This window comes from Lolium perenne, chromosome 1 (assembly GCF_019359855.2).
Source record: "Lolium perenne isolate Kyuss_39 chromosome 1, Kyuss_2.0, whole genome shotgun sequence".
Taxonomy (NCBI): Eukaryota; Viridiplantae; Streptophyta; class Magnoliopsida; order Poales; family Poaceae; genus Lolium; species Lolium perenne.
This window is the reverse complement of record NC_067244.2, coordinates 207092506-207115337: the sequence shown is the minus strand read 5'-3', so window position 1 is coordinate 207115337 and position 22832 is coordinate 207092506. Positions and strand designations below refer to the sequence as shown.

Sequence of the window (22832 nt, the reverse complement as noted above, 5' to 3'; positions counted from 1 at the left end):
TGGGGCTCGACAGATGGTAAGACCTTAAGCGGCACCTGTCGAGTTAACACCAGTATCCCGAGATCATGTCCACGAACGTGATCTTTAAGTAGGTTTTTGCGGATTGCCACTAGAGAAGTTAACTAGTACCTGATCCGTCAGATGAACTAGCCCCAACTACCATTATCCCTGTACAATATATAATTGCGTATCCAAAGATATGTGATAAGCTTGGCAAAAATATTGAAAGATTATAAAGTTGGAGATTTTCCCTGATTCTTCGATTCAAGCAAAATCTCGGGGGCTACTGACATAGGCATCCCCAATGGGCCTGCCGAAGATGGTACCCGGGGTTTACTGAAGGCCCATGACTCGGTGAATATGAAGTTTGGAAGCCCAAGTTAGCACTAAGGAAAGCTAGAGTTGTATTAGGAAATATAGACTTGTAATTTTACGGGACGGGTTAGAAACCCTCCCGGACTCTGTAACTTGTGTATTACGAATCCCTCGGCTCCGCCTCCTATATAAAGGGGAGTCGAGGGACAAAGAAAGGATCGATTCATTGTTTCACGCAACCCTAGTTTTCATAATCGTCGAGTACTTTTTGGCTGAAACCTTCGAGATCTACTTGCCCTCTACTTCCAACTAAACCCTAGTCTACAATTTGTAGGCATTGATAAGTTAATCCCTTGTCAGCCGGCGTGGCGGCCGGTCTGACCGGATGCTGGGCCGGTCTGGACTTGGGCTTCCTCTCTCGCGCATGCCTCCCACTCCTCCCTCGCGCGTCCATGGGATGTCTTCATGTCCAGCTCCATGTCCAACTTCACGTCCATCTTCACGTCCTGCTACTCCTCTCCTCCTCGTGCTATGCTTGCTCCCTCTTCATATCTGATCATACATAAGTAACATGACTTAGGAAGTATAAAGTTCTCATCAATCAAAGTATCATTTAGGAACAAGTTCACCTGTTGTTTAAGTAGCTTCGCACGAGCCCTTGTAATAGGCCCAATCCTAACTTCATTGGACTTGAGCTTCATAGCAGCTTCATCTTCATCTTGCAATGACGGAGGTAGTAGTGTAGTAGGGATGTCCTCATCATCTCCCCCCCTTCAAAAGGCGTTGACCTCAACACTCTAAGGTCTTCTCCGTCATATGGTGTCAAATTAGCCACATTGAAAGAATTGCTGACACCAAACTCATCAAGTGGAAGATCTATCGAGTATGCATTATCATTGATCTTGGTAAGCACTTTGTAAGGACCAGCACCACGAGGAAGCAACTTAGACTTCCGTAGCTTCGGGAACCTATCCTTGCGAAAATGTACCCAGACCATATCACCAGGCTTGAACAACATCTCCTTGCGCTTCTTGTTCATCCTTGCAGCATTGCTCTTGCCTTTCTTTTCTATCAAATCTTTAGTCTTCACATGAATCTTTCTCACAAAATCTGCCCTCTTTGATGCCTCCATATTGATTCTCTCATGTATGGGCAAAGGCAACAAGTCAAGTGGAGTAATGGGTTTGAAACCATACGCCACCTCAAAGGGACACAACTCCGTGGTAGAATGTACCGCCATGTTGTAAGCGAACTCCACATGCGGCAAACACTCTTCCCACTCCTTCAGGTTCTTCTTGATCATGGATCTCAACAGTTGTGACAAGGTTCGATTCACCACCTCAGTTTGACCATCAGTTTGGGGATGACAAGTAGTACTGAAAAGTAGCTTTGTCCCCAGCTTTCCCCAAAGTGTCTTCCAGAAGTAGCTCATAAACTTCACGTCACGATCAAAAACAATAGTCTTCGGGACTCCATGTAGTCGTACAATCTCCCTGAAAAACAGGTTAGCAATATGCGACGCATCGTCGCTCTTGTGGCAGGCAATAAAGTGTGACATCTTAAAAAATATGTCCACTACCACAAATATAGAATCATGGCCTCTCTTAGTACGCGGCAAACCCAACACAAAATCCATACTTATATCCTCCCATGGTGTAGTAGGTGTCGGTAAAGGAGTATACAAACCGTGAGGCTTCAGCTTGGACTTGAACCTGTTGCAAGTAATGCACCTATTCACATACCTGTCCACATCCCGCCTCATCTTTGGCCAATAGAAGTTTTCAGCGAGCATGAGTAGCGTCTTCTCACGCCCAAAATGACCCATCAAACCGCCAGTACGTGGTTCCTGCAATAAGAGCAAACGCACAGACGATTCTAGAACACATAGTATGTTAGCTCGAAACAAGAACCCATCATGTATGTGATATTTTTCCCAGGCTTTACCAATAGCACACAAGCGATATGGTTCAGTAAAATCATGATCAGTGGCATACAAATCACATAGTACTTCTAATCCAGGAATTTTAACATCAAGATGAGTTAATAGCTTAGTTTTCCTAGATAGAGCATCAACAACAATATTATCTTTTCTCTTCTTATGCTTAATAATGTATGGAAAAGACTCAATAAACTCAACCCACTTAGCAAGACGCCTATGCAAAGTAGATTGGGCTTTCAGATATTTCAAAGCTTCATGATCAGAATGTATGATAAATTCTTTTAGCCACAAATAATGTTGCCAAACCTCAAGAACTCTAATTAAAGCATACAATTCTTTATCATAGATAGGATAGTTCAACTTAGCATCAGAAAGTTTCTCAGAAAAATATGCAATTGGTCGACCCTCTTGCATCAATACACCACCAATTCCAATACCACTAGCATCACATTCAATCTCAAATTGCTTATTGAAATCAGGAAGTGCAAGCAACGATGCAGAAGTTCACAACCTCTTCAGTTCATCAAAAGCATGATCTTGGGCAACGCCCCACTCAAATGCAACACCCTTTTTAGTCAATTCATTCAAAGGTGCAGCAATAGTACTAAAATTGGGCACAAATCTTCTATAAAACCCAGCAAGAACAGGAAAACTTCTTACTTGACTCGCATTCATGGGAGTAGGCCAATTTTGAATTGCTTCAATTTTAGACACATCTACCTCTACTCCATGCTTAGAGACAACATAACCCAGAAATATGACCTTATCTTTGCAAAATGTGCACTTCTCAAGATTACCATAGAGTTTACTATCACGCAACACTTGCAAAACATGTCGAATATGTATAGTATGATCAGATTCATTGCGGCTGTAGATTAATATGTCATCAAAATATACAACCACAAACTTGCCAATAAAATCACGCAAAACATGGTTCATCAGTCTCATGAAAGTGCTAGGTGCATTAGTCAAACCAAAAGGCATTACTAACCACTCATATAAACCAAATTTTGTTTTAAAGGCTGTTTTCCACTCATCCCCTTCTTTCATCCTAATTTGATGATAATCACTACGCAAATCAATTTTAGAGAAAAATAGCAGGACCACTCAATTCATCTAGCATATCCTCTAAACGGGGAATAGGATGACGATATCGAATAGTAATGTTGTTTATCGCTCTACAATCTACACGCATGCGCCATGTACCATCTTTCTTAGAAACTAGAATAACATGAACATCACAAGGACTAAGGCTTATGCGGATATAACCTTTGTCGAGTAGCGCTTGTACTTGCTTCTGTATCTCTTTCGCTCTTCGGGATTCGTTCTATATGGCGCCCTGTTGGGCAGCGAGGCGCCGGGGATAAAATCAATTTGATGCTCAATACCACGCAATGGTGGCAATCCTACGGGCACCTCCTCCAGAAACACATCGTTGAATTCCTGCAAAATATTAGAAACACCAAGAGAAAGAGGGGTCATGTCGTTAGAAAGCAAAACCTCACCCTTGTACGTGAGCACAAGAGGCATGGTTGTAGGATCCTCACTAAATTCTCTCATGTCCTCTTTGGTGGCTAAAAGCACTAAGGAATTCACTCTCTCACTTTTCGTTATATCACTCGCGGCATTACAATTCTCTTGCCTATTGATACGTCTCAAACGTATCTATAATTTCTTATGTTCCATGCTACTTTTATGATGATACTCACATGTTTTATACACACTTTATGTCATTATTATGCATTTTCCGGCACTAACCTATTGACGAGATGCCGAAGAGCCGATTCTTTGTTTTACTTGCTTTTGGTTTCAGAAATCCTACAGAGGAAATATTCTCGGAATTGGACGAAATCAACGTCCAGGGTCTTATTTTTCCACGAAGCTTCCAGAAGACCGAAGAGCATACGAAGTGGGGCCACGAGAGCGCGTACCCATAGGGCGGCGCGGCCAGCATGGGGCTCGCGCCGGCCTATGGTGTGGGGCCCCTGCGCCGCCTCCAACCATACCCTTCAGCCTACTTAAAGCCTTCATCACGAAAACCCCTGTACCGAGAGCCACGATATGGAAAACCTTCCAGAGACACCGCCACCGCGAATCCCATATCGGAGGATTCAGGAGATCGCCTCCGGCACCCTGCCGGACAGGGGAATCATCTCCCAGAGGACTCTTCATCGCCATGATCGCCTCCGGATCGATGTGTGAGTAGTTCACCCTTGGACTATGGGTCCATAGCAGTAGCTAGATGGTTGTCTTCTCCTCATGTGCTATCATGTTAGATCTTGTGAGCTGCCTATCATGATCAAGATCATCTATTTGTAATGCTACATGTTGTGTTTGTTGGGATCCGATGAATATGGAATACTATGTCAAGTTGATTATCAATCTATCATATATGTGTTGTTTATGATCTTGCATGCTCTCCGTTGCTAGTAGAGGCTCTGGCCAAGTTGATACTTGTAACTCCAAGAGGGAGTATTTATGCTCGATAGTGGGTTCATGCCTCCATTAAATGCAGGACGATGTGACGAAAGTTCTAAGGTTGTGGATGTGCTGTTGCCACTAGGGATAAAACATCGATGCTTTGTCCAAGGATATTTGTGTTGATTACATTACGCACCATACTTAATGCAATTGTCTGTTGTTTGCAACTTAATACTGGAAGGGGTGCGGATGCTAACCCGAAGGTGGACTTTTTAGGCATAGATGCATGCTGGATAGCGGTCTATGTACTTTGTCGTAATGCCCGATTGAACTCATCATGATATGTATGTGCATTGTTATGCCCTCTTTATTTTTCAATTGCCCAACTGTAATTTGTTCACCCAACATGCTATTTCTTATTGGAGAGACACCACTAGTGAACTGTGGACCCCGGTCCAATTCTTTTACATCTGAATACAATCTACTGCAAACATTGTTCTTTACTGTTCTTCGCATACAAACATCATTTTCCACACCATACATTTAATCCTTTGTTTACAGCAAGCCGGTGAGATTGACAACCTCACTGTTAAGTTGGGGCAAAGTATTTGGATTGTGTTGTGCAGGTTCGACGTTGACGCCGGAATCCCTGGTGTTGCGCCGCACTACACTTCGTCACCAACAACCTTCACGTGCTCCTTGACTCCTACTGGTTCGATAAACCTTGGTTTCTTACTGAGGGAAACTTGCTGCTGTATGCATCACACCTTCCACTTGGGGTTCCCAACGGGCGTGTGCTTTACGCGTCAACAAGCTAAATTTCTGGCGTCGTTGCCGGGGAGATCAAGACACGCTGCAAGGGGAGTCTCCCACTTCCAATCTCTTTACTTTGTTTTTGTCTTGCTTTACTTTATTTTATTTACTGCTTTGTTTGCTTTCTTATATCAACATACAAAAAAAATTAGTTACTTGCTTTACTTTATTTACTGTCTTGTTTGCGTTCTCTATATCAAAAACACAAAAAAATAGTTACTTGCATTTACTTTATTTAGTTTGCTTTATTTACTATTGCTAAAATGGGTACTCCTGAAAATACTAAGTTGTGTGACTTCACTAGCACAAATAATAATGATTTCCTATGCACACCTATTGCTCCACCTGCTACTACAGCAGAATTTTTTGAAATTAAACATGCTTTACTGAATCTTGTTATGAGAGAGCAATTTTCTAGTGTTAGTTCTGATGATGCTGCTGCCCATCTTAATAATTTTGTTGAACTTTGTGAAATGAAAAAGTATAAGGATGTAGATGGTGACATTATAAAATTAAAATTGTTTCCTTTCTCCTTAAGAGGAAGAGCTAAAGATTGGTTGCTATCTTTGCCTAAGAATAGTATTGATTCATGGACTAAATGTAAGGATGCTTTCATTGGTAGATATTATCCTCCTGCTAAAATTATATCTTTTGAGAAGTAGCATAATGAATTTTAAGCAATTGGATAATGAGCATGTTGCTCAAGCATGGGAACGAATGAAATCTTTGGTTAAAAATTGCCCTACCCATGGACTGACTACTTGGATGATCATCCAAACCTTTTATGCAGGATTGAATTTTTCTTCGCGGAACCTATTGGATTTAGCTGCTGGAGGTACTTTTATGTCCATCACTCTAGGCGCCGCAACAAAGCTTCTTGATGATATGATGATTAATTACTCTGGATGGCACACGGAAAGAGCTCCACAAGGTAAGAAGGTAAATTCTGTTGAAGAAACCTCCTCCTTGAGTGATAAGATTGATGCTATTATGTCTATGCTTGTTAATGGTAGATCTAATGTTGATCCTAATAATGTTCCTTTAGCTTCATTGGTTGCTCAAGAAGAGCATGTTGATGTGAACTTCATTAAAAATAATAATTTCAAAAACCATGCTTATAGGAATAATTCTGGTAACAACTATAGGCCATATACTTCTAATAATGGTAACGGTTATGGTAATTCTTATGGTAATTCTTACAACAATAATAGGAGTGTACCCTCTGGTCTTGAAGCCATGCTTAAAGAATTTATTAGTACACAAACTGCTTTTAACAAAACTGTTGAAGAAAAGCTTGGTAAAATTGATATTCTTGCTTCTAAAGTTGATAGTCTTGCTGCTGATGTTGATCTTTTGAAATTGAAAGTTATGCCTAATGAAACTAAATATATTAAGTCATTTGCTACAGCAAACGCCATCCAAGTTCAAATTAACGAGAATATTAGATTGATGGCTGAATTGCATGCTAGGTGGGAAAGAGAAGAAAATGCTAAAGAGAATAATGTAGCTAAAGTTTGGACTATTACCACCACTAGTAATGATAATGCTTCACATGTTGCTACACCTCCTACTATAGATGATAAAATAATTGGTGTTGGGAATGTTTCTACTCCTAATGCAAAGCGTGCAAAACTGTCTGAAACTGCTAAAACTGTTGAAACTGCCTCTGATAAAACTGCTGAAATTTTTCAAAATATTGGGGACAATGATCCCATTGCTGTAGACCATAATGGTTTAGATTTTGATGATTGTCACATCTCTGAAGTTATAAAGTTCTTACAAAAACTTGCTAGAAGTCCTAATGCTAGTGTTATAAATTTGGCCTTCACAAAACATATTACAAATGCTCTCATTAAAGCTAGAGAAGATAAATTAAAACTTGAAACTTCTATTCCTAGGAAGTTGGAAGATGGTTGGGAGCCCATCATTAAGATGAAGGTCAATGATTTTGATTGTAATGCTTTATGTGATCTTGGTACAAGTATTTCTGTTATGCCTAAGAAAATCTATAATATGCTTGACTTGCCACCATTGAAAAATAGTTATTTGGATGTTAATCTTGCTGATAATTCTACAAAGAAACCTTTGGGGAGGAATAATAATGTTCGCATTACTGTTAACAATAACCTTGTCCCCATTGATTTTGTTGTCTTGGATATTGAATGCAATGCATCTTGTCCCATTATTTTGGGAAGACCTTTTCTTCGAACTGTTGGTGCTATTATTGATATGAAGGAAGGTAATATTAAATATCAATTTCCTCTCAAGAAAGGTATGGAACACTTCCCTAGAAAGAGAATGAAGTTAACTTTTGATTCTATTATTAGAACAAATTATGATGTTGATGCTTCATCTCTCGATAATACTTGATTCACACTTTCTGCGCCTAGCTGAAAGGCGTTAAAGAAAAGCGCTTATGGGAGACAACCCATTATTTTACTTCTGCACTTTTGTTTTATATTTGTGTCTTGGAAGTTGTTACTACTGTAGCAACCTCTCCTTATCTTTATTTTGTTGCATTGTTGTGCCAAGTAAAGTCTTTGATAGTAAAGTGATACTAGATTTGGATTACTGCGCAGAAACAGAATTCTTGCTGTCACGAAATTGAGTAGCCCCGTCTGTAGATAACTCAGAAAAATCTGCCAATTTACGTGCGTGATCCTCAGATATGTACGCAAATTTCATTAAATTTTAGCATTTTCATCTGAGCAAGTTAAGTGCCCCAGAAAAATTCGTCTTTACGTACTATTCTGTTTTGACAGATTCTGCCTTTTATTTCGTATTGCCTGTTTTGCTATGTTTGATGGATTTCTTTGCTCCATTAACTTTCAGTAGCTTTGTGAAATGTCCAGAAGTGTTAAGAATGATTATGTCACCTCTGAATATGTGAATTTTTGATTATGCACTAACCCTCTAATGAGTTTGTTTTGAGTTTGGTGTGGAGGAAGTTTTCAAGGATCAAGAGAGGAGGATGATACAATATGATCAAGGAGAGTGAAAACTCTAAGCTTGGGGATGCCCCCGTGGTTCATCCCTGCATATTTCAAGAAGACTCAAGCATCTAAGCTTGGGGATGCCTGCATCCCCTTCTTCATCGAGAACTTATCAGGTCACCTCTAGTGAAACTATATTTTTATTCTGTCACATCTTATGTGCTTTACTTGGAGCGTCTTTATGTTTTTGTTTTTATTTTGTTTGAATAAAATCGGATCCTAGCATTCTTTATGTGGGAGAGAGACACGCTCCGCTGTTGCATATGAACACATGTGTTCTTAGCTTTACTCCTAATGTTCATGGCGAAGGTTGAAACTGCTTCGTTCATTGTTATATGGTTGGAAACAGAAAATGCTTCATGTGGTAATTGGTATACATCTTGAATAATTTGATACTTGGCAATTGTTGTGCTCAAATAGATCATGTTTAAGCTCTTGCATCATGTACTTTGCACCTATTAGTGAAGAAACACCATAGAGCTTGTTGAAATTTGGTTTGCACGATTGGTCTCTCTAAGTCTAGATATTTTCTGGTGAGGGTTTGAACAACAAGGAAGACAGTGTAGAGTCTTATAATGCTTGCAATATGTTCTTATGTAAGTTTTGCTGTACCGGTTCATACTTGAGTTTGCTTCAAACAACCTTGCTAGCCTAAGCCTTGTATTGAGAGGGAATAATTCTCGTGCATCCAAAATCCTTGAGCCAAAAAACTATGCCATTTGTGTCCACCATACCTACCTACCTACTACATGGTATTTTTCTGCCATTCCAAAGTAAATTGCTTGAAGTGCTACCTTTAAAATTCCATTCTTTGTCTTTGCAATATATAGCTCATGAAAAAAAAGCTTAAAAAACTATTGTGGTATTGAATATGTACTTATGTGTCTTATTTCTTATAAGTTGCTTGTTGAGCGATAACCATGTTTCTGGGGACGCCATCAACTATTTCACCTTTGTTGAATATCGTGTGAGTTGCTATGCATGTTCGTCTTGTCTGAAGTAAGGGCGATTTATCATGATCAAATGGTTTGAGTATGCATATTGTTAGAGAAGAACATTGGGCCGCTAACTAAAGCCATGTATCATAGTGGAAGTTTCAGTTTGGACAACAATCCTCAATCTCTTATGATAATATTATCTGTTGTTGAATGCTTATGCATTAAAGAGGAGTCCATTATCTGTTGTCTATGTTGTCCGGGTATGGATGTCTAAGTTGATAATAATCAAAAAGCGAGAAATCCAATGTGAACTTTCTCCTTAGACCTTTGTACAGGCGGCATAGAGGTACCCCTTTGTGACACTTGGTTGAAACATGTGCTATGCAATGATAATCCATGTAAATCCGAGCTAATTAGGACAAGGTGCGGGCACTATTGGTATACTATGCATGAGGCTTGCAGCTTATAGGATATCTTATACATAACACATATGAATTATTACTACCGTTGACAAAATTGTTTCTATGTTTTCAAAATGAAAGCTCTAGCACAAATACAGAATCCATGCTTCCCTCTGCGAAGGGCCCATTCTTTTACTTTTATGTTGAGTCAGTTTACCTACTTCTTTCTATCTTAGAAGCAAACACTTGTGTCAACTGTGTGCATTGATTCCTACATACTTGCTTATTTGCATTCATCATATTACTTTGTGTTGACAATTATCCATGAGATAAACATGATTGAAGTTGAAAGCAACTGCTGAAACTTATATCTTCCTTTGTGTTGCTTCAAAACTTTCTACTAAGAATCTATTGCTTTATGAGTTAACTCTTATGCAAGTCTTATTGATGCTTGTCTTGAAAGTACTATTCATGAAAAGTCTTTGCTACATGATTCAGTTGTTTATTCATTGTCTTTACCATTGCTTTGAATCACTGCATTCATCTCATATGCTTTACAATAGTATTGATCAAGATTATTATAGCATGTCACTTCAGAAATTATCCTTGTTATCGTTTACCTACTCGAGGGCGAGTAGGAACTAAGCTTGGGGATGCTTGATACGTCTCAAACATCTAAAGGTATAAATGATGCCCCCCATAGGGGGCTTCACAACGATTTCAGCTTCGTGGCCGTTGGATCTTGGCAGCAGCTCTTAGGCAGCGGATCTTGTCCGTCTAGTCTGGTGCAGCCTCCCATTCGCTGCCCCTAGATCAAGCCATGCAACGGCCGCGGTCTACCCGCATGCAACTGCGCTCGGGACCCACGTTTCTCCGGGTCCACTCGTCATTCGCATGGGGTAACTTTTTGTTGGGTTAGGCGTGACCGGAGCGTGAGATAGCCAGCGGGCGAAGCCTCCCCCAATCCGCGTCCTCTCCTTTCTCCCCAATCCCCTCTCCTTCTCCACCCAGGCATCCTCCTCCCACCCTCTTGCTCGGCCGGCCGCCCCCGCCTTCTCCACCCAGCCGATTGCGGCTCCACCGGCCGGAGGCCACCGAGATCGACGAGGAATGGGGAGGCGGCGCGCAAGCTCGAGGTGGAAGGAGACCATGGTGGCTAGGGTTTCTCGATGCGCGTGGGGAGGGCGCCGCCAGGCCATTGACGAGCACTCTCGCGCTCCCATCACCATCCGCCAGCGTGTCTCCGGCGAGAGGAGGAGGCCACTGTTGACGAGCACGATGAGGATGAGGTCACGCGGGGGAAGACATAGTCGGGCTTGCATGAGGTGCTTGGCCTCCACTGATGCGTCCTCAACTGCGTGGTGAGAAGTGGCTGCGGCATCTGGCCGTCGGTGCGGCTCCGGTCGTGTTTAGTTAAGTCCAGATTGAAGTGGGTCTGCCTTTTTATTCTCCTTTTCCCCATCTTTGACTCCTCTTTCTTTCCTGATGTGCAGCGACCAACACCAAGAGGAAAGCGACAAATCAACTAGAGAATTAGGTGATTACCCAAGTCATCTCATCCCATCTCCTAGAGCGGCCTATAGTCTGCCCAATTTCCGTTTGGAGCTCGATCTGTTTGGTTTAATTTTTTGGTCTGGGTTCCTCTTCTCTAGGCTCCAGCGAAAATAAGAGTTTTATATAGCCAGGGATTCATGTTATAGTGACAAGACGAATGATGTTTCTTCTGCTTCCTTCTGATTTTTGCAGCCTGGACAAGTATATGAGTGAGAAAAGTTACAAGAAAAGGATTTCTAGGAGCGTGTCGACCATAACCAAAAGGATGACCATGACCAACAAAGATGATTTTGCTACAGACTGCATGTTTGATGAGGGAGATGGACCGGGGAAGAAGGCGTTGGGGCTGTGGTGGGCGGCTAGCGGCGAGGACGGTGTCGACCGGCAAGCTGCAAGGCAGCGGAGGAGGTACAGAAGAAGAAATGGCGGCTTCCAGAGCACTGATTCGTTCTCTCTCTCTCTCTCTCCCTCTCTCTCTGTTGTGCAAGGGCTTGAAAAAAAGGAATGGTACATCGATGACTTGCATATGAGTTTCCATCGGGGCAGAGTTAAGAGCGGAGGCAGACTCTTCATGTTTGATTTAGCTCCCAAAACATCTCATATAGTGTGTGCAAGATCCATTTTTACCTTTGCATACAACGTGTTTGATTAAAATCCTACATAAGAGTAATGGATGTAATATCTATATTCCATCTAGCTGAAGCTGCAGCAGATGTATAAGAGATAGTAGGTCACTAGCTAATTTGACTAAGCAACAGATCAAGTTTCTGTTCCTATCCTTCCTGAATGCGCTGGCGAAATAGAACAATGGGGAAATCGTTACTATAGCTTAGAGCTGAGATCCGTGCAGTGGCAGGACCTAGATGCAACGCTTGACTATACACTTTTTGTTCCTTTTTAGATGTGCATCTCTGCCTGCTATGTGATATCCCATTCGCGCTAGCATTTGTAGTGTCTCCATGATGTACTCATCTCCCAATTTTGTTACTGCTGCAAAGACACCATCTTGCTTGCTTAGCGCAGACCAGTGGAAGATTTAATTGGGTGAGTGTGTTTGTGTATGTAAATCAAATATATCCATTCACTTTTTTTTTCGATGCATTTCCTATGGTTTCTTTGCCTTCCGCCTTGTCCCCTGATGTGGTTTGTAATGGCTTTGTGTTCCGTCTTGGCAGGTCGGCGCCTTGCTGGAATTGCCGTGTCAGTTGGCCATGGCTGCTCTCGTTGGTCTGCTGCCTGGTTGCGTTCTTGGTGAGTATGCTCTATTTCAGCTATCTCTGTAACGCCATGCAGTGGTTATGGAACACGGTTGTATTAGTTTTTTAGGATTCCATGCCCCTGTTATTGGTTTGGTACCCTGAAAACTTTGCCTCACTGTGGGTGTGCATGGCTTAATTTTTTTTGATTGTTCGTTTTGTCTGGCAAATGCATCTTACATGCTGACGGTGGCCCAGATTAATGTGTGACACGAGTCTGACAATGAATGTTGTGTTGCGCCCGGATGAACTGGGGTAATTGCTTCTTCGTTGCTGTCTTCTTAATTTATCCTTTCAATGTTTTATTGATGGTCCCATGGGTGTGGTACAAGCGTACAACAAGAGATTGTGTATCACCTTAGGGAGTTCTTCGTGTCCTTAATGCTTGTTCATATAAGGTGATTTTGTAGCTGAAAGTTTGTGGTTTTGTACCCTTGCATTTTGATAATTATTTCACGCCTGAATTATATTAATGTAATAAACAAATGATTGGATATTGAATGAGAGTAGTATGATTGTTTTTGAATAAAAGAACTGTTTTCTCCATTTTGACTTAATGTGGCAGCAATATACTTGTTTTGCGCTCTAGCAAGCAATCCAGCTACACTTAATTGTGCTGTAATTTTAAGCACCTCAGAAGTTGCAGGCTTAAGTTCTCATAGAATAATTCAGATGCCACAATCTTTCCCAAGATAATCACCCCCTCCCTCACCCTACATAGAATAGTTCTCCTATATACTTTGATTAACTCTCATGTTTCCTCGTGTAATCTTGGTTTAGTGTATTTCTCGTTGCGTAATGACATGATGTGATGACAGTTGTAAACAACATGATTAGCAGTTTCTGGGTATTAGATAAATAAACTTTCAATGCAGATAAACGCCCTGGCGTTCATGTTCGATGGCATCAACTTCTGAGCATCCGACTACATGTACTATGCTTACTCCATGGTAATGTAAAACCCTTTCACACCTAAGATGACAAGATGATGCATCAATTTTAGCGGTGAAACTTCTCAAGACTGAGCCGATCTCATGTAAACCTTCAGGTTGGGGTGGTGTCCATATCCATACACGATGAGGATAATGTGGCACGGGGGAAGATAGATCTGGCAGCAAAGAGAGCCACCATGGGCGAGGACATGAAGCCCTTTGATGATCAAGTTGGCTATATTCTAGGAGTCTGGATTGATTATACATTTGATTTCTCCTAGAAGGCTCCGCCAACGCGTCTCCGACGAGCGTGAGAGGAGGCCGCTGCTTCCGTGCACACGGTGGGGAGGCCGCCCTCAACGAGCCACCTTTCAATTTCTTATCCATCTTTGGAGTCAGCATTTATCATATTTTCATCTGTTTTTCTATAAATTTTGCTCCAGGTGCGGATTGTGGTGGAGGGAAAAACCAGTTTTAATAATATACCTGGTTCGGTGTATTACCCTGGTGGTGACACTGCCAAGGACTTGTGACTTCAGCTTGTTGCAAATGTATGCATTATTTTTCCGTATTCCATTTGAGTTAAGATTATTCATCATAAGAAGCAAACATTGCAATTTTTTTCTTGAAGTTATCAAAATTTTGCACTTCGAAATTGTTTTGTAACCTTTGTAACCATACCATTGTAGGGCTTTGCCAAATATGCTCGAGTGGAGTGTAAAAAAGGAATGGCTGCGGACTGGATTTAAGCTGCCAGTAACTAACTCAAAGTCAATACGTGACCAGAAATTCAGTAGAAAAGGTGGGTTGCGCATATTCATATTGGAGAACACATTTTTTTTTGCTTAAAAAAAGATGCTGACAAGGCTTTGTTACCTGACTTCAGGTTGTTGTTACCGAAGTTCATGATGGTTGAAAGTTTTATGCCCAGACAATAGGTGACTAGAGAGTTTCATCCATTCAACAGCACTTGCATCATTGATACTTAAAGAGGCACTGGTCAATGGTGCTTTTAATTAATCCTGTGAAGGGAGATAGTCCTTGCTCAGTTTAGCCTTGAGAACTCCTGGAATAGAGCAATGGTAAGGCTACAGTTAATTTACTCACCTTGAAACTAACTAAATGTTCTTGTGTCAAGGTGTAAACCTTACACTTATCCCAGCAGCTGATTTCCTAGAACTTAGTTGGACATTAAACTCAGTAGCTTATTTCCTACAACTTCATTGAAAATTCCTTTGAGTTTAATTATATCAAATTTTCCGTGCAAAACATTTACTGTGGCATTAGTTTAAGTTCTCTTCAAGTACCACCTTTGAGTAAAATTGTGGTCTTAGATCGGACAGTGGTTTGGGTCATTTCATTACAGATAGCTATGACCTGTCATTAGCCACTTCACGTGATGTTAATTTGGAAAATGTCACTCTCTACTTTAGCAAGTGGACCTTGTTGCATCTTTGCTGCAGTCATTTGGTTAACTTAATTTACCTAGAGGATACTTTAGTTTTTATGTTCAAGGAATTTAAATCGCTCATTCTAAGCACAGTGGAAAGGAATTATAAGTTTTGTTCCTAGCTGAAGCAGTATATGTTTTCATGGATTTATTGTTTATATGCCTCTAAACTTTTGATGATTTTGATGAAAAGTCCATATTCAAACACTGACACATAGATTCTGAAACAAGATTAGGAACAGATTCTCTACTGCTTTATCTTGGATAATATGCCACCATGTCTTCATTTGTGACGGATGTGCACAATTTGGTAAAAATCTACATGATTACAAAGTTTTATAATGATTTTGATTCCTAAATAGAACTATGATCTAAATAGTTACTGCTTTTCACTTCAATTTGATTATGCCACTTTGTCTTTCTTTCTGCCAGCATTGTATACTCAGGTTGAAAGATTTTTTTCCAGTATGCTGTGAAAAGATTGATGAGCCAAGACTGAAAATTAAACCTGAAACCTTAACAACACGTGTTCTTGTGCTTTGTGTATTTGGTTCCTTATTTTTCTTAAAGGTTACTTATCTTCTTTGTTAGCTTGGTCAGCCTGTTTTTGATGATCCAAGCCTTCCGCATGCCCCATCTACTACGTATTATTTTGGAGATTATTTGATGTCCCATCTACTACACCAGGTTGCATTCACGTTTTGTTTGGATATTATTTGATTGTTTCGTTGATAGAAGATCAAGAACGGACCAAAGTTGTTTGGTCAGCTAACACAGTTAATAACTTACCATTTCTATTTTTCCTTGTGTCGACCATTGTTGTAGTATCTATCATTGCTAGGTTTTGTAGAAAGAATATTGATGGGTAATTGACATTGTGTTCTAGATCTTGATTCATTTATATTACTGCATTGTTGCCTACCAATGTGCATGTATTTGTTTGCTATAATATCGGTTCTTTTTACTGTACCTAAAAGTGAGTTGATAGGTGCATTCGATGTTTTGTCTCGGATTATAATTAAGTGAGTAGCTTCAAATGGAATGTTGTGTGCCTTTCATTGGATTTCAGTCTTTTGTTTTCTAAATATTATATGGCTGGTAAAGTGTGTATGTGCGCACAACAGGGTTTTCTAAGCTAAGCTTATTAATTAGTTTCTAACCATTTTTTCATAATTATTACGTTTTTGGAAAGTTTAATCTGATGGTTAATGGTTTGACCCGCCAATGTAGCAGCCACTAATAGACCACTGTTTATTTACTTATGAATATTGCTTTGTTGGCTAAAGTTCAGCCTTCTTGGTAGTTTGGCTGGATAAAGTTCCTATGCTGATTCAACCCATGTGTAAAACGTTTGTAGGCACAGGCTGCTGGGGCAGAAACCTCAGGCTGATGGACCCCCTAAGAAGAAGAAGGGAGTACTTCGACATTCGTCCAATAGATTATAAGGTGTGACCATTGGTACCTAAACTGAGATCGCTTCTTACTTCGTTGTAGGTTATAATGTAATTTATGTAGTTTGGTCTTAGGCTATGTGTAGTAAGTAATGGGCATCTCTGCTGACAAACTCAACTCTCTACTCAGTAACATATTTTGGTGTAGTAGAATGCCTTTGTTTGTTATAGTAGACAACCAATCTTAGGTTTGTCACGTTTTGCTTTCCGGTCAAATTATTCTATTAGAATTATGGTTACTTCTCAAGGTCTGTCTATAGATCATTCAAACTTCATTCTATATCTCCTGCTTGGCTTATGTTACTTACATATAGCGGCAATATACCATCTCATACTCGATGCATTTGAAACTAAATCAGTACATGGATTTCTTTTGCATTTCTCTACAATTTAACAAAACCATGTTTAGGGTTGTTTCAAATATTTACACGCTTACTTCCTATTGTAGGAACCTCAAAGGATAATCAAAATTCTTTTTAGAATATTACTCAATCTTATGCTAGAAGAACTTGATGTTTCAAATGATGAATAACATCTTGAGCTATGTGAGTATTGTTCTGTTTAACACCTCTGCGCTACAAGCGGAATGTTCTCCTGTGTACTCATTGATGTCTGTAATAAAGTCCAAGAGCTATGAAAATAACATGTATTCTGCATGTGTAAAATCCATACATGTGTTGATCTGGTGACAAATACAATCATCATAAACTGCTTATGTCAATTGTCCATAAGCGTTTGCTACTCCTTTTGTGATTTCATTTGATTTATCCTAATTTCATCATACGACTTTTTTCCTGTGAAACCTGAAAAATAATTTATCATTCCACTGCTTGATTTTTATCGCTGATGAATTTCACAGGATCGTACACCAAAGCGTACATATAAATCTACCAGGAATTGCATCACCAAAGAGTATCTTTTATTAATTCGCATGTGCATTACACAATTTTCCTACGGTTTACTCCTCAGAGTTGTGTCAAGGGGTGACCTCCAGGAGACTAATACCTTTCACGTTTCTCAGGACTTGCTTTGTGTGTGGGCAGGAAAAGTTTCTGCTCTTTCATGGAATGTGCACTGTTGTTCCAAGTGTGCGCTTTTGTACAGATGCAAGCTCAAGGTTGATATATAATCTCTATGTGATATGCATGTAAGTATTTTTTTTGTTTTCTTAATGATGATTTCATAGTGACATGTTGTCATACTAAATTGCTGAACCCCTGGGTTTTAAAAGCTTTATTATGATTAAAGATTATATTAGAGAGCAAGTCCAATCATTTTTTCTAGGGAGATTCTTTCAGCATTCTATCAGTAAGTAATAATGGACATGTAGGTGAGGTTTCAGGCGTTCGTGCAAACATTAGTCAAACACTAGCTTATTAGTGCCCATTTACATCGTCTTGTGACATTAAGACGGAGCACTAAAACAACAAACATGTCAGCTCTGGCTGCATCCTATGTGAAAACACCCGTGATTGTATCACACTATGTTAAATATGATTTAGAATGGATAAAAAGGTGGCAGAAGAGGTCACGATCATAGGTTAGCTAAGGAAAAGAAGATAGTGTTGTATCTGTTTCTCATTTGCTTCCTCTCTGTGTCCATACTCCATGTTCATTCTATTTATGGTATGACTATTGCACTGACCGCAATGGCCAGGTGCTAAAATTTGATATGTGATAGTACTTTAGTGGAAACACGCCGAGGTTCCTTGGAAAAATCGAGTCAGTTGCCATCTTTGTTTCCACCACTATCTGAGATTATTCTTATACCTGTTCTTTATTTCATTAGACATGCCGGCATGGTATCATTTTTGTGTTAAGGAAAAAGGGATCAGCCAGCGGGAAAGCATGTAGATGGTACATCAATATAAACATGCGGATATAATTTCCTTTACTCCTGGGTCCAACATTTCGTCCTGAGTTGTCGATGCTCTAATATTGAGTGATATTGACAGATTTTTTTTTAATCTTCTTTCAGTGGTCTACTAAATTGAGCCTGTAATAGATTCTTCGGCTATCAATATGCGCTGCGTCACCAAGTAGGCGACCGAGGAAATCTCTCGCTGAATTGATAAAATTTAATCTCTTGCATGCGACCGTTTGGAGAAATGTTTGGATAAAATGAGGATGAGCTAATGTTCCTAAAATTAGAACCAAGGTTGCATCTATAAAATTGATTTCTACTCATGTTGTGTTATTGTGTAAGGTTGTTTATAGCCTTTTCAGTTCAGCTATTTTGTTCCTTTTGAATACCTTTTAATACGCAATGTGTTATCACCCCTTATCTGATTAGGTTACATTGATATGTTTGTAATAATTATGTTTATGGTGTTCTATTTTTTTCTTAGCTTAGTATATATGTCATATAAAACATTCATTAATGCCAAAGGCCAGGGCTGCTTCTTACTGTATAGTTAATTTACCTTTCATTTGCAGCGGTGTTGACTTTTGGTTTTGCGAGTACCTATTAGTTCCAGGTGTGTTGTGGCCTCTAACAACCTTTCTTGGATTGCTTTTGATAGACCAAGAATCTTAGTTACTTTAATATATTTTCTCATTTTTCTAATTGTATGGAAGTGTTTGCTATTCTGATAGTGATTTTGTCTGCTTTACTTCTTTTGAGAAACCTTCACTTCCTTTTGTAAAGCCTAAAAAACGTATCAAGCACTTCATTTTCTTATCGTTGTTATATAAAAAATACACTGACACGTACTTCACGGGATCGTGCGCCAAGGCGCACATTTAAATCTAGTATCTATAATTTCTTATGTTCCATGCTACTTTTATGATGATACTCACATGTTTTATACACACTTTATGTCATTATTATGCATTTTCCGGCACTAACCTATTGACGAGATGCCGAAGAGCCAGTTGCTGTTTTCTGCTGTTTTTGGTTTCAGAAATCCTACAAAGGAAATATTCTCGGAATTGGACGAAATCAACGCCCAGGGTCTTATTTTTCCACGAAGCTTCCAGAAGACCGAAGAGCATACGAAGTGGGGCCACGAGGGCCCGTACCCATAGGGCAGCGCGGCCAGCATGGGGCCCGCGCCGGCCTATGGTGTGGGGCCCCTGCGCCGCCTCCAACCCTACCCTTCCGCCTAATTAAAGCCTTCGTCGCGAACACCCCTGTACCGAGAGCCACGATACGGAAAACCTTCCAGAGACACCGCCACCGCGAATCCCATCTCGGGGGATTCAGGAGATCGCCTCCGGCACCCTGCCGGAGAGGAGAATCATCTCCCGGAGGACTCTTCATCGCCATAATCGCCTCCGGATCGATGTGTGAGTAGTTCACCCCTGGACTATGGGTCCATAGCAGTAGCTAGATGGTTGTCTTCTCCTCATGTGCTATCATGTTAGATCTTGTGAGCTGCCTATCATGATCAAGATCATCTATTTGTAATGCTACATGTTGTGTTTGTTGGGATCCAATGAATATGGAATACTATGTCAAGTTGATTATCAATCTATCATATATGTGTTGTTTATGATCTTGCATGCTCTCCGTTGCTAGTAGAGGCTCTGGCCAAGTTGATACTTGTAACTCCAAGAGGGAGTATTTATGCTCGATAGTGGGTTCATGCCTCCATTAAATCTGGGACAGTGACAGAAAGTTCTAAGGTTGTGGATGTGCTGTTGCCACTAGGGATAAAACATCGATGCTTTGTCTAAGGATATTTGTGTTGATTACATTACGCACCATACTTAATGCAATTGTCTGTTCTTTGCAACTTAATACTGGAAGGGGTGCGGATGCTAACCCGAAGGTGGACTTTGTAGGCATAGATGCATGCTGGATAGCGGTCTATGTACTTTGTCGTAATGCCCGATTGAATCTCACTCTACTCATCATGATATGTATGTGCATTGTTATGCCCTCTTTATTTGTCAATTGCCCAACTATAATTTGTTCACCCAACATGCTATTTCTTATTGGAGAGACACCACTAGTGAACTGTGGACCCCGGTCCAATTCTTTTACATCTGAATACAATCTACTGCAAACATTGTTCTTTACTGTTCTTCGCATACAAACATCATTTTCCACACCATACATTTAATCCTTTGTTTACAGCAAGCTGGTGATATTGACAACCTCACTGTTAAGTTGGGGCAAAGTATTTGGATTGTGTTGTGCAGGTTCCACGTTGGCGCCGGAATCCCTGGTGTTGCGCCGCACTACACTTCGTCACCAACAACCTTCACGTGCTCCTTGACTCCTACTGGTTCGATAAACCTTGGTTTCTTACTGAGGGAAACTTGCTGCTGTACGCATCACACCTTCCACTTGGGGTTCCCAACGGGCGTGTGCTTTACGCGTCAACACCTATCTATAGGTGCATCCTCCAAGTTTACTTCAACTTTCTGACGAGATTCATTGACAATTTGTTGTGGGGACATAGGTTGTAAGTTTATTTTCTTGCCCTTGAACTCCAAGTGATATGTATTGGCACGGCCACTGAGTTGCACAGAACGGTCACAGAGCCATGGCCGACCCAATAGTACGTGACACACTATCATAGGAACCACATCAAAATCAATGGAATCCTTATACGGTCCAATCTCAAACTCAACACACACCATGTGGTTTACCTTCATCTCACCATTGTCACTCAACCACTGAATATAGTATGGATGCGGGTGCGGTAGATACTTCAACTTCAACTTGGTGCACAACTCCTTGCTTGCTAAATTGCGGCAACTCCTGCCATCAATAATGACCTTGCAAGCCTTGTCAGGATCAACTAAAGCCTTTGTTTGGAACAAATTGCAGCGCTGAGTAGATGCACTTGGCAACACATTAAGAGCACGCTGAGACACAACAATAGTGCGAGCTTCAGACGGATAAGCATCTACACCATCACTGTCATAATCATCATCTTCTGGAGCATATGGATCAACATCATCTCCAGTCTCATACTCATTGTCCTCATTGATAATCATGACCTTGCGGTTAGGACAATCTCTCTTGAAGTGACCCTTGCCACCACATGTATGACAATTCATGTCACGGTTGCGCGCAGTAGACATGTTAGAACCACTCGTACTTGCAGCAGGTTCGGGCTTCTTTGTGTTGGACACAGTGGAGACCGGCTTACTAGACAGAGTAGAATAAGGTGCGGGACGCGAGGATGGCACCGGCGCCGTGGATGGAGGCGCCCTAGGCGTGTAGCGCCCATCTCCCGTAGCACGACCTTTAACTTGTGCTTCTTCAGCCAAATGTGATTCAACTTCTCTTGCGTGATGTAGCAACTCATTCATAGTGGTGTAACTGTGATGACGAACAATGTCTTTGATATCGAACTTCAAACCATGTAGAAAACGATTCATTGTCATCTCAAGTGATTCACGGACACGACCACGCTGCATAAGCATCTCCATCTCCATGAAATAAGTATCAACAGTCTTCACACCTTGTCTCAATAGGGTCAACTTATCATATATAGATCACAAATAATTAGTGGGCACGAAACGAGCTTGCATAAGTTCCTTCATCTCTCGCCATGTACAAACTGGCAGCTCGCGATCTTCTTGATGAGTGCGTGTCACTCCATCCCACCAACGCAATGCATAACCATCAAATTCTGAGGAAGCAAGCTTGACCTTCCTATCTTCAGTATAAGTATGTAAGCGCCATAACTTCTCAAAATCTTCAGCTCCCAAGTGAGGTATTCTTCAACATCAGGACCTCCTTCAAATTTGGGTATCGAGAACTTTGTCTTACCCAATCCGTCTTCTTCCTCAAACCCACGACCTTGGCGTCCGAGTTCAACAAAGTCACGACCACGGTTACCACGCCCAGCACCACGACCAACACCAGGTGCTTCATCTTGAAGCTCAGCATTATCATCCTCATGGTGTTGTTGTTGTTGGGTCAAATTATCAACAGCGAGTGTCAAAGCTTGAATATTGCGCTGAATATCCGTCATTTGATCTTGCATAGCATTGACGGTCGCATTAGTAGTATCCAGCTTTTTGGAAACCCCGTCAATGGTCTCCTTTAGTTCTTTGTCCTAAACGTGGAATTCACGTCGCATCTCATTACGAAGAGCTTCATACTCCCTCCATGTCATCACATCAGCAGCATCCTTGTTTTTCTGGTTAACAATTTTCTCATCACTAGAAGACATGGTTAGTAGATTAGTGCATGAAAACAAATATATATGGTGGTACTCTCACAACTCACTCAAAACTGATAAGAAAAGGAAATCTTACCGCTCCAAAGTGAATTAGTATTGCTTACCATTTGTAGTGATGACTAGTGCATGGATGTAGCGAAGCGAATATCAAGGGTATAAGAACAATCACACGACAAAGCAGGGTATATGTGGGGCTATAGGTGGGCTACCTATTTGCACCAAT

General features: G+C 40.7%; 1 protein-coding gene across 18 annotated transcripts; it reads left to right on the top strand.

Moving 5' to 3' along the window:
• Positions 1–10907: 10907 nt before the first annotated feature.
• LOC127321649 (uncharacterized) lies at positions 10908–18766 on the top strand. 18 transcript variants are annotated; one of them, XR_011747715.1, is made up of 13 exons: positions 10908–11181; positions 11314–11357; positions 11567–12418; positions 12550–12625; positions 13506–13580; positions 13679–13903; positions 14006–14113; positions 14252–14364; positions 14449–14644; positions 16370–16458; positions 16912–17008; positions 17323–17610; positions 18442–18766. XR_011747715.1 is itself a non-coding variant. In XM_071822878.1 (12 exons), exons 2-4 carry the CDS (start codon positions 11580–11582, stop codon positions 13545–13547), a joined length of 321 nt encoding a protein of 106 aa, XP_071678979.1. In that variant the 5' UTR covers positions 10908–11357; positions 11567–11579; the 3' UTR covers positions 13548–13580; positions 13679–13903; positions 14006–14113; positions 14252–14364; positions 14449–14644; positions 16370–16458; positions 16912–17008; positions 17323–17610; positions 18442–18766. The 18 variants fall into 18 exon arrangements, 1 of the variants encoding a protein (XP_071678979.1); XR_011747726.1 differs by having other exon boundaries at positions 10908–11211; XR_011747724.1 differs by having other exon boundaries at positions 10908–11232.
• Positions 18767–22832: the final 4066 nt, after the last annotated feature.